The sequence below is a fragment of the Opisthorchis viverrini genome (genome assembly GCF_000715545.1).
Source record: "Opisthorchis viverrini unplaced genomic scaffold opera_v5_176, whole genome shotgun sequence".
Lineage (NCBI taxonomy): Eukaryota > Metazoa > Platyhelminthes > Trematoda > Opisthorchiida > Opisthorchiidae > Opisthorchis > Opisthorchis viverrini.
The window spans coordinates 997,145-1,014,097 of record NW_008751834.1 but is presented as its reverse complement, the minus strand read 5'-3'; the positions used below and the strand labels follow the sequence as shown (position 1 = coordinate 1,014,097).

The 16,953-nt window shown below is 45.9% G+C and overlaps 1 protein-coding gene across 1 annotated transcript in view; it reads right to left on the bottom strand.

Annotated features, from left to right (window-relative positions):
- Positions 1-16,953, bottom strand: part of T265_07614 (hypothetical protein) — a gene marked incomplete at both ends in the record, with an annotated part of 65,320 nt that overhangs the window by 22,713 nt on the left and 25,654 nt on the right. Inside the window, one exon of the mRNA XM_009173178.1 lies at positions 9,854-10,069. Within this exon, the coding sequence (XP_009171442.1) occupies positions 9,854-10,069 (216 nt within the window). The remainder of the gene's footprint in view (positions 1-9,853; positions 10,070-16,953) is intronic.

The window sequence follows — 16,953 nt, the reverse complement described above, 5'->3', positions numbered from 1 at the left end:
GTAGGCACCTCAGTATGCTTGACATAGGCCAGACCTAGGTCCCCTCCCTCACCCACTCTTTTTCTCTTCTCCTCACTATAGGGCTTTTAATACAATTATGTATTTATATAAACATATATATATATATATATAACTAGACTAACCTTAGGGTTGTACGGCAGTGAAGCATCAGTGCCAACGCTGATATAGGTATCTTTGATGATGATCATGATTTTAATCGCCAGTAGGAAGAATAAATAGATTAAGGAACACCTGTACTGAAACGTGAGAAGGTACTGGGACCAGATGATCTTTATCCAGCCCTCTTCAAGGAAGGCGGAAAATCCCTGGTGACCCATCTAACAAAGCTTTTTGGTGCAATATGGAGCGAAGAGAAAGTGCTTGCAGAGCGGGACATGTCGACAGTTTTCCTGCCTTCAAACGGGGTACGCGAACTTGTGGAAAATATCTTGGCATGAGCCTGGTGGCAGTGGCATCGAAGGTGGTTTCTGGTCCTATCCTTCGAAGGTTAACTGAACACAAGGAAAGAAATCGTTCAGCTGTAGCACCCTTTCGGTGCCTAACTGCCATGCCACCCGAAGGTTGCGCGATGGCTGAGATACTGCCAGGTTGCCCAAGCCTAGACAGGGGAAGTCGAGAGGCCGAGGTCGGGTTTGAACCACGGACCTTCCGGTCAGTAAATTCGCGCTCTAACCACTTGGTCCGTCTCGCAGGGAGAGATAGATCCGTGGAAACTAAGCTTAGTTCTGTCCTGCGAGAGGATGGATTAATTACATTTTCACCCTCCGTCAGATTTTGGAATAGCGACACTGTTCTCAGTGCTAAACAATGATGGTCTTTCTTGTCTTGAAAGCTGTCTTTGGTTCTGTGAACCTTAAGGCTGTATGGCAGCTTCTGTGAAGCAACAGTGTCCACCATAAATTCTGACCCTCCATTAGGCGCTGTACGCCAACTCCCATGGACGTCCAAAGATCTACGGGAAACTCTTGCCTGGGTGGCGTCAGGCAAGGCTGTCCTCTTTCACCTTTCCTCTTCAACTTCGCCAAGGATATGATTATGGAAGGCTCATTATCAGCCTTGTGGGGTCGAATTGCTCCCGGGGCGTCCGCTCACAGATATCGAGTACGCAGAAGACATGGCTATTCTTCGATCCAAGGCCGTGGTGATATAAACAATATTAAATGGCCTAAATAATTCTACTCCATGGTTTGGCATGCGCGTCACACCGGCAAGGTGCAAAGTGCTCCTGCAAGATCGGGTGGGTTTGAACCCCAGTCTTATGCTTACGGATGAGCCGATTGAGGTAGTAGACGAATCTGCCTACCTGTACAGGTGTATCGATCACGATGGCCCAACAAAAGAGGATTAAATCAGCTTTTGTTAAACTGTATCACCTGTGGCTCAAACGTAACATCAGCGTATCCGTCAAGTATCGAGGTTGCAACACTGTTCCACATTGTAATATGGACAAAAAACCTGGCGACCGCGCACGAAAGACGTGAAATTTTTTCTGGTGTTTGACCATCGTTGTCTTTGGAGTATTTCCCGAGGCTAGTAGGAACAACTGACCAGTAATGCAAGCATGTCTAGAAGAAATAACTAGTCCACGATAAATGAACTGATCACAGTCCATAGGTTTCGCTGGCTTGTGCTCAGTATGTTGGTTAACCGACGTCCTCTGACATCCCTTTCCATACAACCACGCGAGGGGCGGAAACGAGCCAGGGTAGGTCGAACACTGACTTGGCAGCAAAGTCAGCTGCTCTCAGCTGTCCCCCTGAATGTGGAACTCAAGAAGGGACACATCGATGGTTAGAGAGATTGGCAGACATGGCCTTATCGCCCTCTCAATGACACTGGACAGTGAACGTGGAACCACCTACGGCCTCGGAGGTTTACGACTGCATATGTTCTCTCAGGTGCCACCGAGCTCCTGGTCCGGATGACCTTCCACCCGCATTGTTTTAAAGAGGGCGGTGAAGTCCTCAGTCAGCGCTTGTCCGATCTGTTTGCTTGCATTTGGGAAAAGGAGTCTGTGCCAGACAACTGGGGTGAATCGGTGATAGTGCCTGTTTTCAAAAAAGGGGCTCGTAGTGAGTGTGGTAACCACAGAGGAGTCAGCTTGACCCCGGTCGTAACGAGATCGTTGGCATCAATTGCGCTTCGTTGCCTTACGGTGTCTCGCGAGATACTGACTCGAGAGCAGCAAGCGGGATTCCGGCCTGGGAGGGTACTAGAACAATGCCATACGTATAAGCGACCCACGATTCTAGTATTCCTGGATTTCCGAGGCGCATTCGACTCGGTTGATCGGTCTGTTCCTCTTGAGACGTTTGCGCACCAAGGATTGCCCTGGAAGTTTGTAAACAATACGTTCTTTGTATTCTCAGACTTCCGGACGTGTGAGAGTGTACGGAGTGCTCTCCAAAAGCTTCCGTACACAAAGCGGTGTCCGTCAGGGATGCCCACTCTCTCCATTCCTTTTTAACTTTGTGATCGATGAAATAACGAAACGAACGCTGGAGGGTTTCCAAAACCCTGGTGTTCAAATAGCCTGTGAAGAAAACCTTGTCGATCTGGAATATGCAGAGGACATCGTTCTCATGTTCGAAGAGGAGGAAACGGTGCAAGTATTCTTGGACGAAATGACCAAAGTCACCCCGTCCTTTGGTATGCACTTTGCACCCACAAAGTGTAAGGTCATGCTTGTGGACGTGCAGTCACTGAACACGCCACTTACAATCCAGGGAGGGGTACTGGAAGTTGTGGAGCGTTTTACGTATCTTGGAAGTTGTATTAGTTCTCATCGTAGTGTGACAGATGAGGTGAATGCACGAATCTGCAAGGCTCGGGCCGCGTTTGCTAAATTGAGACACATATGGTGTCAGAATGGTTTATCCCTGAATCTGAAGGGACGTGTGTCAAGCTACAGTGCGGGCTGTTTTGTTGTATGGCTGTGAGACTTGGCCTATTCGAGCAGCGGACCTGAGATGTCTTCAGGTGTTCGACAATCGTTGTCTCAGAACCATAGCTCGTGTGGGTTGGTGTCGGCGAATCCGTAACGAGGCAGTTAGAAAGCGCGTTTTCGGTTGTGTAACGGGTTCTTCCATTGAAGAATGTATCCAGCACCAGAAGCTGCATTGTTTGGGACATTTGTTGCGTATGCCGAACCATCGTTTGCCGAAAAAAGTGCTGTTTTCCATGCCCAGCTCAGTGGCGTAAACAGAAAGGTGGCCAACTCTTGACTTGGCAGAGGAGTATGAAGGAGATCACGAAACGCTTGGGTGCATCCCAGGATGGGGACCGCGTGATCCTCACTGTGCCTGGTTGGAGACACTACAGGAGATGGCTGCCAGCCGATGTCAGTGGTGATCTTGTTGTCAGTTTCTATCCAGATTGCCTGAGTGAATGTCTGGAGGTGTAGGCATCTCGTAATGATTGTGATAAGCTAGCACTAAGTCATATCCCTGTCCACCTTTACTCTTTTCTTTACAATAAGGCTTTCAAATAAATCATGGTTATACGGCAGTGAAGCATCGGTGTTGAACACTGATGTCATGCTGTCGATGATGATGATGCGTTCAAATCATTGCCTTCAATGCATAGCTCCCGTCCTAATCTCCCCAGTAAGAAGTTCTCTTAAAACTCTGTATCATATCAACTGCCGCCTCCAATGTGCAGCGATGTGTTCCATCTCCCCAAATCATCAATGAACGAAGTTGTGGCAGCTAGAACCACTGTACGACAAGTACGTGGATTTCGCGGCTCATGATAATGATGATGACCACGGGCTGTTTTTACGCAGTACTAACTTTCGAAATAACCGAAGGATTCTGGCCATGGTGTCCAACAGCATGCCGGCCACTCGCTCAAGTTGATCACTTCATCATCAGTTGCCGATGGTGCAGATCAATACCTGACTACCCCTCTTTTCGGAAAACATTTGTGTATTCTGACCACGCCGCCATCCGGAGTAGCTTCCTTCTCTTCCAAAGGCCGCGTAATATCCAGACAACGTGGTTAGCAGCTGAGAGACCGACAGATCCGGAAGTCAGACGAATTTATTAGAATAGTATTTTAGAGTCTCTTCCAACTGTTACATCATCGCATTTGAATGCATGAACGACACCGTCACCTTTTTCCACAGTACTGGGAGTTTTGCTTGTGGTACGGTGCTACCGCGCTCATTCAAGCATTGGATATCAAACTGAACAACGGCACTGCTTGAATCTCGGCCGCGAAAGTAATTTGGCTTGACGAATTATCAGACATCAAGTGAAAGTGAGCGTGCGAGCTGACCGTGAAGTGTGGTGGACACGGAAAGTCAAGGAAATGGAAGAGGTCCAGGAAGCAGGGAGTGCCCGAATATTGCTTTAGTTGATCCGCGCGAACGGCCCATGGGGACCACCTGTGAGCGAAACCATCAAGGATCAAAATTAAGCGACCAGAACGCCTGAATCGGTGGACCGAACGATTCAAACAACAGTTATATCGGCCACCAGCTGTCACTCATCTGGAGCCCACAGTTGACGTAGAACCCTGGGTGGTGAACGTACAAACCCCTACGGCCTCGAACGGCCTCTCAAGCACCAACGAGCTTCTCGCCCGGATGATCTGCCAACCGCATTGTTCAAAAACGGGGATGAAAACCTAAGTCAGTGCTTGTCTAATCTGTTGGCCTGCATTTGGGAAAAGGATGCTGTGTCATACAACTGGGGAGGATAGGTGATAGTGCTCATCTTCAAAAATGGGGCTTGTAATGTGTCCAGTAATCACTGAGGGATCAGCTTGACTACAGGCGTAATGAGACCTTTTCATCGCCTTATGGTGGTTCACGAATCACTGAGTCGGGAGCAGCAAGCGAAATTGCGGTCTGGTGTGTTTTGCATTGACCAAATCTTCACACTCCGTCAGATGTTAGGACAACGAGGGTAACAAGCGGGGTTTCGGCATGCTAGGGGTTGAGTTGACCAAATCTTCACACTCCGTCAGGTATTAGAACAACGCCATACGTACAAACGGTCCGGAATTTTAGTATTCTTGGATTTCCAAGGCACATTTGACTCAGCTGACAGGTCTGTTCTCCTTGACACGCTTGCTCAATAAGGAATGCTCGGAAGCTTGTGAACATCAAACGCCCTCTGTATTCTCAGACTTTTGGACGTGTGAGAGTATAGAGAGCTAAAAAATAAACGGGAAACTCAGCTGGGGTCCAGATGAGTCTTCCGCAAAACCAAATAAGTTTGCAAATGAGTGTATCTCACCATATAGAGCTCTCAAAAAATTTCCCTATATAAAGCGGTGTCCGTCAGGGATGCCTACTGTCTCCACTGTTATTTATATTCGTGACCGATAAGATAATGGGACGAATGCTGCAATTTCCGTAAACGCCCGACGTTCAAACAGCCTCTGACGGATGCCTTGTTGGTCGGAATATGTAGACGATATCGTCCTCACCTTTGAAGAGGACAAGGCGCAGTGGTTTCTGAATGAACCAACCAAAGTCATCCCGTCCTTTAGTATGCCCGTGTTAGGAGGCAGTCCTCCTAACGAACATACTGATCAACATTTCTCTCTCTCTCTCTCTCTATTTCAGCCTTTCATTGGACTGTTTTGTTCCATTCCATTCTTGATTCTTCGAATCTCGATATTGGTTGTTCAGTTGCTGCAGTATAATTTCCTCAAGGCTTTTTTGTCTTCTCAACTCCGTGTGTAACTGACTGATCAGTAGAGAACATAACAGCCCGTTGCACCCAAAAAGGGAAAGGTCATGCTCCCGGACATGCAGTCACTGAACACGCCAGTTAAAAATCAAAGGAGATGCACTGGAAGTTGTGGGGGGTTACGTGTCTTGGTTGTAGCGTTTGCTGATTTGAGACACCCATTTCTTCAGAGTATAGACCCCTGAACCCCAAGGGACGTGTACCCAATAGTTTTGTATGGCTGTGGGACTTGGCCTATTCGAGCAACTGAACTAAGACGTCCTCAGGTGTATGACAATCGTTGACCCAGAACCACAGCTCGTGTGGGTTGGTGTCGGCGTATCCATAACGAGACAATTAGAAGGCGAGTGTTCGGCTGTGCAATAGGAACTTCTTTTGAAGAATGTATCCAGCACCAGAAGCTGCGTTGGTTGAGACATGTATTGCGTATGCCGAACCATCGATTGCCGAAGAGAATACTGTCTTCCACGCCCAATTCAGATTGGCGTAAGCAGAGAGGTGGCCAACCCTTAACTTGGCAGAGGAGAATGAAGGAGATCACGTTTGGGTGCTGTCGGTGCTACTCGCCTTCCAAGATGGGGACCGCATGATCCTCAATGCGCCTGGTTGGAAACACTGCAAGATGAGGCTGCTAACTGATGTCAATGGCGGTCTTTTTGTCGGTTTCTATCCACATTGCCTGAAAGAGTGTCTGGGGGGATAGGCACCTCGGAGTGATTGTAATGAGCTAGCACTAAGTTCCTTCCCTGTCCGCCTTCACTCTTTTATTCACAATGACGCTTTCAAATAAGTCATGGTTGAATGGCAGCGAAACATTACTGTTGAACACTGATGTGCTGCCCATGATGATGAGTATTCCGGACGTGAATGACCAAAAGATCGAAACACGCCCAACAGCCAGTCGTGATCCAGTATCGGCCGAATACCGACTGACAATGGAACGTCCAGAAGGTGTCCGAATTTCAATAATGTTGCCACTTCATAAACTTTGCATAAGATGCGCTGTACATGTGCTTTTGACCTAGTTTTGGGAGTTTACTACACGTTGTGAACCTTCAATGGTTCTTTTGACGAGAACGCTAGCTTGAAAGGTTCGAACTAGAAACCGACCTGAGGAACTAATGTTATTACACATTGTTCTCATTTTCAAAAAAAACAAGGTACGTAAGTTACGGCAGTGAAGCATGAGTGCCAACAATGATGTTGCTGTCTTTGATGATGATGATGATGAAGCTGATCGAAGTCATCCAGTCCTTCGGCATGAGCTTTGTGCCCACAAATTGTAGTAGTCTTTAATATACCTCTTGAAATGTGTCTTGAACCGTCGAGCCACGGGAACAGTGAACCACGACAGTCAACTTCAGATCATCCCCAAAAGCACCACGGGCCCAATGTTCAGTCGGCTTCATATGAAGTTTACCAATGCATTTCCAAGTTCGTTCGCTGAGCAGCGTCGTGTTGGAGCCCGTAGTGAATACAAACGAACCGTCACCTCGACAAGCTAAATCAATTGTGAACAGCACCGTCACTGAGTTATACTGTGATTTACGAGTTAGCTACTGCGACTTTCGAGAAAAACATAAATCTTCTTTATGGAGACGACGACTGCCACTGGTGCAACGGTGATACTACTGATCGGGAGGCACGCGAGTAGTATGTGTTGTTCGTAGAATTTCGCTTTGCGTCGACTGAAAAAGGGAATTGTGTTGCGGGATTCGTGGGGCCACTTTGTAACATTTGCTTGGATTTGACCAACGAATGGGTGGAGGCAACGAATCTCTAGGAAGACTCGTTCGGGAGAAGATCTGTGTCCAGTTTTTGTAACTAAGATGCAGATTAGAGTTTTGCTTCCCTGTTCAATGGTCTGTAACCGGTCAGTTGGCATTTCCGAATAAATAACTCCGCAGCGAAGGCCTTCTTCCTTTCACTGGTACAGTTATGACGCCTAGATAGGCAGTAACGAGCAATACCACGCACCAAAACAGCAAAAACTTGTACCAGGTCCGCCGTGTTTTCGAACGGATTGCTTTCAGGCTTTTCTGGAACGATGGAATAGAATACAGTTACAGCTGCTGGAAGCGCAGGTGATTCATCAATCACAACCTTGCCATAATTAAGGTTGATGAGGCATTGGCATTCGGTGATGAGAGCCTGCAACATCATATCCACATTCCGTTTAATCCTGATCAGCAACGGGGTTCAGATGTCCGCGTCTTGAGACGGAGACGCCTAAACCAGGTCTTCGTCGTCGAGCTGAGCTCGAAACGCTGTCATTCCAGATTGACATCGGCAAGCGTGACAAAACAGTCAGGCTTTGGAGCCAGGTACCAGACGTCGAATAACGCAACTTGAACACTAAATATCGAAGACAGGTTTCTGATTGCGTCATAATAATGGACAAAAACACCATCATAGAAAGCAAGACTAGTGTCCACATTAATGCCTCACTACCGTATAGTGAATTCGGACGAACCAAAACTGCAGTTGTGTGATGCATGGCGAACAAAGTGGGACCGGAAGGGAAAGCATTCACATTGAGTTGGGGAAGGGTAGAATAGGGAAACATCAGAAGTAACAGTTTTTCGCTTGACGACCCTAATCCATGCAGCAAGTAAGATGGGGAGTATCACGCGAAGGTGGATATGGCCGATTTTGTGACATTCCTGTTTGTACGTAAGTCGGGATACAGTCGGGAGGGCTACACATAGAAAGGAGGATGAGTAATAGGGTCGTCAACTAAATATTTGGCTCAAAAGCCTGACCACAAGGCAGCGGGTGCTTGCCAGCAGACTACTGAAGTCGTATAGTTTTTAGGGGACAAGTCACCATACTGGTCCTCGATGAACCTGGAGAACCAAGAGACTGTGCTCGTCGGACCTCTATCGACTGACCAACCTGGTATGAAAACTATTCGAGTGAAAGTGAAACTCCTCAGTATAGTTCAGCGGTTCCTAGAGGTATACAAACTAGCACACCGCGAAAAGGTCCAGTCTCTTTGATCGTGTCGTCAAAGGTGAAGTCGCGGGAACAGCCTGAGGAGACTGGAGTGCGTATATCGTTCATACACTGGCGTGCCAGGTTTTCCGCAGCAACAAACTAACACCAGCGAAGTTGGATAATTCAGTTTTGAATGTCTTCGTGCAGCTAGAACCAGGAGTCACGGTTCACATATGAAGGCCGTTAGTGAGGCCGTGGATGTATCAGATGAAAATCATTGTATTATCTTACCTGGTATTGTTGTACCATATCTTTGCACTATAGCATATTGAACCGCATGCTACTACATGACATTACATTACATTACGTCGCCCTGTTATATTATCTCACTATTATATTGTATTAAGTATTATTATACATCATATATATCATACCAGATTATCCTGCCACATATTACTTCATATCATATTTTGGTATGGTATAATAGTGTTTGGTACTGTCGTCATATTATTGCATTATACTTTACATCATAGTATGGCACATTATACACACTACCTACTATTGTATAATTGTCAGCGTATTACAGTTATATACGTACGTACGTAAGTTGAGTAAAGTGACCAGAAAAAACGTCTGTAAAGCTGTGGACTATTGATGTGGAATGGGCTAAATAAGCTGACGAAGCAAAAAGCTTCCAAAGTGACAAATTAGTTCTGAAGTGGTAGGATTCCATGATGTTTCTGTGCATTGTTGATGTTCAAAACCAAATTTCGCCGCAGCATCCTGTTATTCGTGTTCAGTTCCGTGTACGTCCAATTTATCATGTAGTCCGCTCCGAAAGGAACGTCATGATAGCACGAAGCCAAAACTCAGGCATATCCATTCTGACATAACGGATGACATCCATTAAACTGACCACAGAAAACTCGGTGATTAGTATTAACATGAAATTAGCGATGAATAAGAACCCAGTCCTAGTGAACCACTTTCAACAAACTTTTCTAGCTACTCTCAAGCTGACAACTGAACAAAAGTCCATTTAAAACCAATTTACAAACATAAAAAATAAATCATTCAGCTGCAGCACCCTTTCGGTGCAATCAACTGACGAGTAAACTAACGGCAGAACGTGGAATATAAGGGCAGCGTTCCTGAAGGGAATACGACGCCTAAAGATAAAGAATAATACATACCAATTTCGACAACTCCGAAGACCAAGTGGACATGACCAGAATACGCCCAGCGTCTACCCAGTGCAGGTAAATGCTTCTCAGCATCTCAATAGCTAATCGACCACACTCGCTAGCTTCATCACCGCCAATCAGGACACGGTCAGGATGCATCAAGTTTTCCACTGCGGTACCTTCAGCAAGAAACTCCGGGTTGGAGAGAACCACCGACCGTTGGAGCTGTATAGAGGAGCAACACACAGAGAACTTTGCAGGGTTACCAACAAGGAAACAAAGGGCTGATCAAATCACGAAAGGCGTTACTTCATGCCTTAATAAAGCTTGCTTATTCGCATCACGAAAAGTAGTTTCTTTATGTGATCGTTAGAAAGTCCACAAACGTTACTCCCCTTCGACATCATCGACAGCAGTGTTCGTTACTGATGCTTCACTACCGTACAACCGTAACTTATTTGGAAACATTTTTGGTAAGAGAAGAATAAGTGTTAGCTTATTACAATGATTTCGGGGTGTCTACATTTGCAAACACTCATTTAAGTAATCCGGATAGAAACTGACAAGAACGTCATAATCTATCGGTAGCCATCTTGCAGCGTGTCTAAGAGTGCAGGGGGATAATCACGCGGACCCTACCATGGAACGCAGGTTGCAGTGAAAGTACACACATTTTTCGTAATTCATTTCACATCCCTCTGTTAAGTCAAAGATTGACCAACTCACTACTTGCAGAATTCTGAATCGGACACAGGAAACAGTCCTTTTCGGCAAACTGTAACAAATGCATGGGAATATGACCACTAGAGTGGTCAGATAGAAGCTTTGACTATCTTTTTTTATTTTCAAGGGTGCATAAATTTATTCCTACAAATTATTGCAAGTTGGTTTTCATGCCTTTCCATCCATTTACAATACCAGACATGCAGACTTAACAATTAGTTCATTTAGTGAAGAAAATGAATGCAGAACAATTTAAACGATCTGAGACTGCATCGCCAACCACAGTGCGTTTTGAAACTCGACAGATCTTTTGAAATTCGAAGCCCAAGTACATGTAGTATAAATAAAAGACGCCTGAGAATAAGTTCAAGTCATCGACAACCCGCTTTCAGTAAGGGTGAACTACTTCCACTGTAAGGATTGTGGAATGCTGTCATTCTATGTCGTACTGCTCTCTGAGCTCGGGGCTGCATGTATCTGTGAAAACATTGCAAGAAATACCAAAAATCCGTGAATCCACACATTTCTGCAAATTATTCCGCTTTTGGAGCGGCACTTGTGCAGTAAAACCCAACTCCCAAGAAGGAGAATCGCAAGATACAAAGTTTCGCCGCTTTACTTCAGATGGATACTGGCTGAGAACACTGACCATCAACCATAAGCAACAACCAAAGTGACTGTGGTCAGTCTAGGAAAAATACTGGCAATTGCGTTAAATCTACTTCGGAAGCGTCATTTGCATGAAACCCGATAACATCACGCTGGAGAGTGCATGGAAGCAGATGGCGAGATGGCTCAGGTGGTTAGAGCACGAATTTACTGACCAGATGGTCTGTGGTTCGAACCCGACCTGCCTCTCAACTTCCCCTGTCTAGGATTGGGCAATCTGACAGTATCCAAGCCCTCGTGCTTCCTTCGGGTAGCATGGTAGCAAGACACTGGAATGGTGTTACAGCTGAAGAATGATGACATGGAGGCAGAGATTTCAGACCAAAACTGCATCTCATCGCATATGTGTACGTTCAGAGACAACTTTTGTGTGATACCGTACCATCCAATCACAACACAACGGACGAAACCTTTAAATTGCTTCTAGATCGTTCTCAGAGGGAATACCTTTGGTACATAATGTGATTTGGGATTCTTTTCGGGAAGATTGCTATCATGTCACACGCATACGACCTCGACCTGAGACGGTCTTTCTCTGTCCACCTGCCGTTGGCTCAGTTCAGTTCATCTTAATCCGATTGGTCATCCGTCTTCGCGGAAGACTGTTGATTATCAAGCCGTGAACTCGGTATCTTACCGGATGTCTACAGCGATGTGGCGCATCCAGAAGGATCCCAACTTAACGTTAATTTTGCTCCTTTTAGCGACATGAGGGAGAGACATTTTACAAGGATCCAGTTTATATTGGTTGATGGTGTATTGGGTTACCCAAAAAGTAATTGGGGCTTTAAGGGACATTCACTGTTATTCGAGGGTACCGCATAGAATGAAGTTACATCAACAGAAGCCTTAATTCAGAAGTCGAATCATTTAAACACGTGATCGTCGGTGATGCTGGGCAAACCGCTGAAACTAAGGAAGACTGAGCATCAGTGTTGGGGGTATCAATATCCTCCAGAAATCTGTCTTTATGTGTAATAACGAACTTCCGGCAGTTTCAAGGTCAAAACATGGATATATATATATATATATCCGCTATAGCCTGTTGATCGCTTGTTTTTCGGAGCATTACACTTGTGTTCAAGGCTTCGTCTTCTTACTATTCCGCTGTGCTAGGAGTCGGGATCAGACAACATAGCTGAAGGTAGCATATCGTCACAGACCGCGCATATTATCGTCACTCGCTGCGTGATCGAAACCGTAACAACCAGACAAATACGCGAGGTGATGTACAAGACCGCGCTAATCATCCAACATCACCACTAGAGTCAACCCACTGAGGCGCCCGAAGTTCATCGGGGCATAGCGAAGTAATCTACACAAACAGGCAGATTTCGGAGCAGCCTTAGGGTAGGTCCGGAACTAATGACCGAGTGGTTTTATTCAGCTATTTTCTGCAATGCGTATCGACTGAGCGCACGTTTACTCCGCTTTCCGTACCCATGGTGTACAAAACGACACAATCCTGCAATTACGTCGTTACAATTCTGGTTCACCAATGAGGTATGATTAGATTGCACACGCACAACCACTAACCCATCGCTACGCACAACTACGCTCCCTAAAAACGCACAGATGGTGTCACCTTGATTGGTGACGAAACGTTTGCAGTCTAATTGCCCATCTCAGCGACCAGTCTCTGAACCTTACCATGACGCAGAATTGATGCCGCTCAGTGTTTACGGAATGCTAAAATTCACCTCTGCGTGTATAAAACTACCAGCTTGACCTGCAAACTACCAGAGATTCTCCGTTGCAATTTTTGTGGGAAGATGGTCAACAAGTATGATGTAGCATTCATGCACTGCATGAGCTGGAACACCGTACCCTTCAGCTGTCACCTAGAAAATACTGCACGCGTAATAATATTCGTGAAAACTAACAAGAGTTTATTGCCTGCCCGTGTCCTATGTCGGTCATCCCAAAATATCGACTGAACCACCATTAATAGAATGTTTTGATACCCGGCGGTAGAGGTAAATGATATTCGTGGTTTCATTTGATACCTTCAGTGCAGTCGAAGATTAAATACATCGTTAATCCAGAGCGAAATAGTGTGATCGAAAATCACCGCGAGTGTATTACCAGGTATCGTGACTTCCGCTGTCGGATATCAGAGTCTGTGTTCACCAGAAAGAAGAATAAAGATCGACGAATTACATCCATTTGCAGCATCCATTTGAATGTGCTGCACAAAGGCCGTCTCATGTTCCAGTTGATGCGAGCAGTCAAATTAGTCCTTTTGACGAAACACGCGACCCATAAGGCTAATAAAAACTCTTCGAAAGCCCGTGACCACTTCGGCCTTTTTGAGGCTCATAAGTTGGTGTAGCTTCTTAGGCTCCATCCTGAAGCGTCGAAGAGTGTTCAGCAATCTTATGAGTAGTGTTTTCCGTCAGGAAGAATGATAAAGACATCAATGTCATTGTTTCTGCAAGTAAACAGAACGGAGCAGCCAATCTGAAGACATTAATGAGAAGGCGAAAAACTCACACCTCATAGATACATCTGTTATTTGGTGCCATTACGCACTACACGTGATGTGAACCATTGGAAGCTTTTGTTTGGCTATGGTAGGAATCCGTGACATACCCGCACGAGAACACCACGAAACCACGCAGTTGTCAATGACAAAAAATGTCATGGGAATCTAAAAAAAATTCACTCAACGTTCGGTCTAAACAGTCCCATGCCGTTAATTAACACCTCCCATATACCGAGGGCGGTTAAGTGAAGGTAGGGTATATTAGTTTTTGTGGTATTCATCTGACACCTCGTATTTCTCCAAGGACCCAGAATGAACAGGAATAGGTTAAGGCTCTAGATTCTGACTCATCAGTGAAACTGTGACTTGCATGCGAGACGGGTTTCTCGATTAGGTCGAGCCGTCCTGGTTATTGTACACCTTTGTTCATGCACTCAGCTATCACTTAACCAGTCAGGATATGACCCAGCTGCCAGAAACCAACACTCACGTTGCGAAGTGCTATAACCGATGTTCAAACAACCAGTACATCACGAACAAATCACTTTAACAGCGAAAAATACACCATCAAGTTAGTAAACTACAAAGGTCTGCCAAATAGGATTACCGCCACGTTCTGATAGGCATCCTATAAAACAAAAAAACGGTGTTTGAATAAGAGAGTAGGAAGGGAAGAATGGATCAGTTAACCGAAAAAAATTGAAAGGCTATTTCCTGGTACCTCTGTGATCTTTGCTTTGTTAAGTCACGGGTCGTGCCCTGGAAATTCGGGTTGATCTACTGGAAAGTTCAATTCGGCTATCCCGAGCTGCGCACACCTCCTGAACAAGGTGCGCGCCTCTACAAAACCCAGACAGGTGACATAGCTGTCGATATGATTTACAGCTAAATTGTGCGGAGGAAGGTACGCACACAGATCGGCTTTGCTGCGGCTTCCGGCCTGTCCGAGTTTGTTTGAAGTGAAACACTTTTGGTTCGTGGAATTCTTTCAGTTCCCATAAAGACCTTTTTGGTATTGCCAAAGGGATGAGATTGGAGCTCTTGGCTTTTTTCTACACTATACGTTTTTCTACCCATCCAGAAGGATGGGAAGTTTGACTATCGGAAAAATTCTGCTAAGTAGGCGCATTTGAAATGTGTCGGAGCGTTTCAGTTGGTCACAAAGATACAAGCGCGTTATTTCCATGAAACTGATGACCCTAATGGCAGCTGTTTCGACACTTTCAAATCTCGGTCCAATGTTGTTCCAATGATGTTGGCATGATTTATCACACAACTAGTATGCGCCCATGCAGTATGTGCACCATTATGATAGCCTCGCGGTAGTGATGTAATGTTGACCGATCCAAACACTAACATTGAATCTGATTGACAATAACTTAATCGCACGATGCGGAGACTTCTCTAAAGCTAACTGCTTTTCGTTACACACCGAAGTATTGTCACTGATGTAATGAGCATCATACAAGTTTGTTGTAGGATATCCGCTTCACTAATACACGCAAGTGATGGGAGTCAGTGTGATGAGCCTGTGTGTGTGGGAGCCTGCTGATGTTGGTACGGACCTTCGTCGGATCTTTGAGATGTTTTGATGCCATCTATATGCGCTTACTGATGCCGTTAGCACAATGTAGCTTACAAAGGCGAATTTTGAGCCTCCTCCGGGGAAACAGATGGTCAGTCTCAAAGTGGGTTCCTCGCATTGTTTGTGTTGCACAGCTCTCGAACGTCTCGTTAGTGAACGACAACATGGTCAAGTAGATGACGGTGGCCGCTGAGGATGTGTCCATGGGGTGATACCTTGCTTTTCGAGGTAAAATCTTGTGTTGGTGATAGAGGGAGCGTGGATGGCGTTGAGAATTTGGTCACCGTTGGTGTTCACAGGCCTCGTAACATTGAGTCAAAGGATGCCTGGTCAAAGGGAAGCATACCGACCGAAATGTGCAGTTAAGTCTCTCAAAAGAAAAGTCCTGTCGATTTTCGCGACTGGTCGAGGTAGAGTATATACTTGGATGTAGAAGTTATCTTTGTGGTCCCTGTCAAGTGTAGCATTGGAGCGTACGCATCGATACCAGTCAGGAATGCCAATCTCACGTCTTCCTCCTGTCCAGTAGGCGAATCAGCTTCACGGCAACCCTCCTGTTCAGCCAGTCGTGTTCCTCTGAGGGTCGCGACATCGATATACTGTCTATGCAGTTACATTACAACCAAGGCTGTGCGCCATACAGGATGGTGGGTTCAGTTATCAGTTTGATCCAGCAGTGTTCAGATATTCCAGGAGTCCACAGTTAGCACGTTTTTAAAGGAAGAAACTGATATGAGTTGCTGCACTACCCTTAGGGTGCTTGTTCTCACGGAGAGGGTGCGACTCGAGAGACCGCACTTCAGATTGGCCATAGACCCTTGAAGTTTTTCTCAGTAACATTCGTGAATTTTACCGCAGGTAATTAGCCCGGCTTCGGCAACGGACAGCCACGTACCGTGGCGGTATCAAACGCTAGGACTAACTTTTATTAGTCCCATTCATCCTCGAGCGGAGGGTTAGCGGTGTGCGCCTAGACAGCAGACATGACTGTCCCAGCTGAGGATTACACCCGAGCTGCCGTTGATCCCTATGAGTGGGAAGGACGAACATTGTTTCAGCATATGCCCTAACAACCTAGAATGCAAGGCACCTCAAAAAAGTGGATAATCATAGTCGCATGATGGTATAGGGAAATCCAGTACCCGATTCCTGAGACGAAATGGACTAAAACTGATGACAGTCATCATCATCAACGAAAGCAACATCAGTGTTGGCACTGATGCTTCACCGCCGTACAACCATAAAGTTCGTTTAGTTATATATATATATATATATATATAGTGAAGAGAAGAGAAAAAGAGTGGGTGAGGGAGGGGACCTAGTGCTGGCCCATGTCAAGCATACTGAGGTGCCTACACCTCCAACCGCTCAATCAGACAATCTGGAAAGAAACTGTCAGCAAGAACGCCGCTGACATTGGTTAGCCGCCATTTGTTGCAACGTCTCCATCCAAGCACAAACGGGGCCACTGGGACTCCATCCTGGAAGGCGTACAACACCAACAACACCCAAACTCTTTGTGATCTCTTTCACGCTTTGTGCTGTCCACCTTGCGGTTTGCGCCATCCTGAAGGAGTCTGTTGGAGAACAACACTCGTCTTGGTAGACGGCGTTTCGGTATGCGTAGCACATGACCGAGCAAAGTAT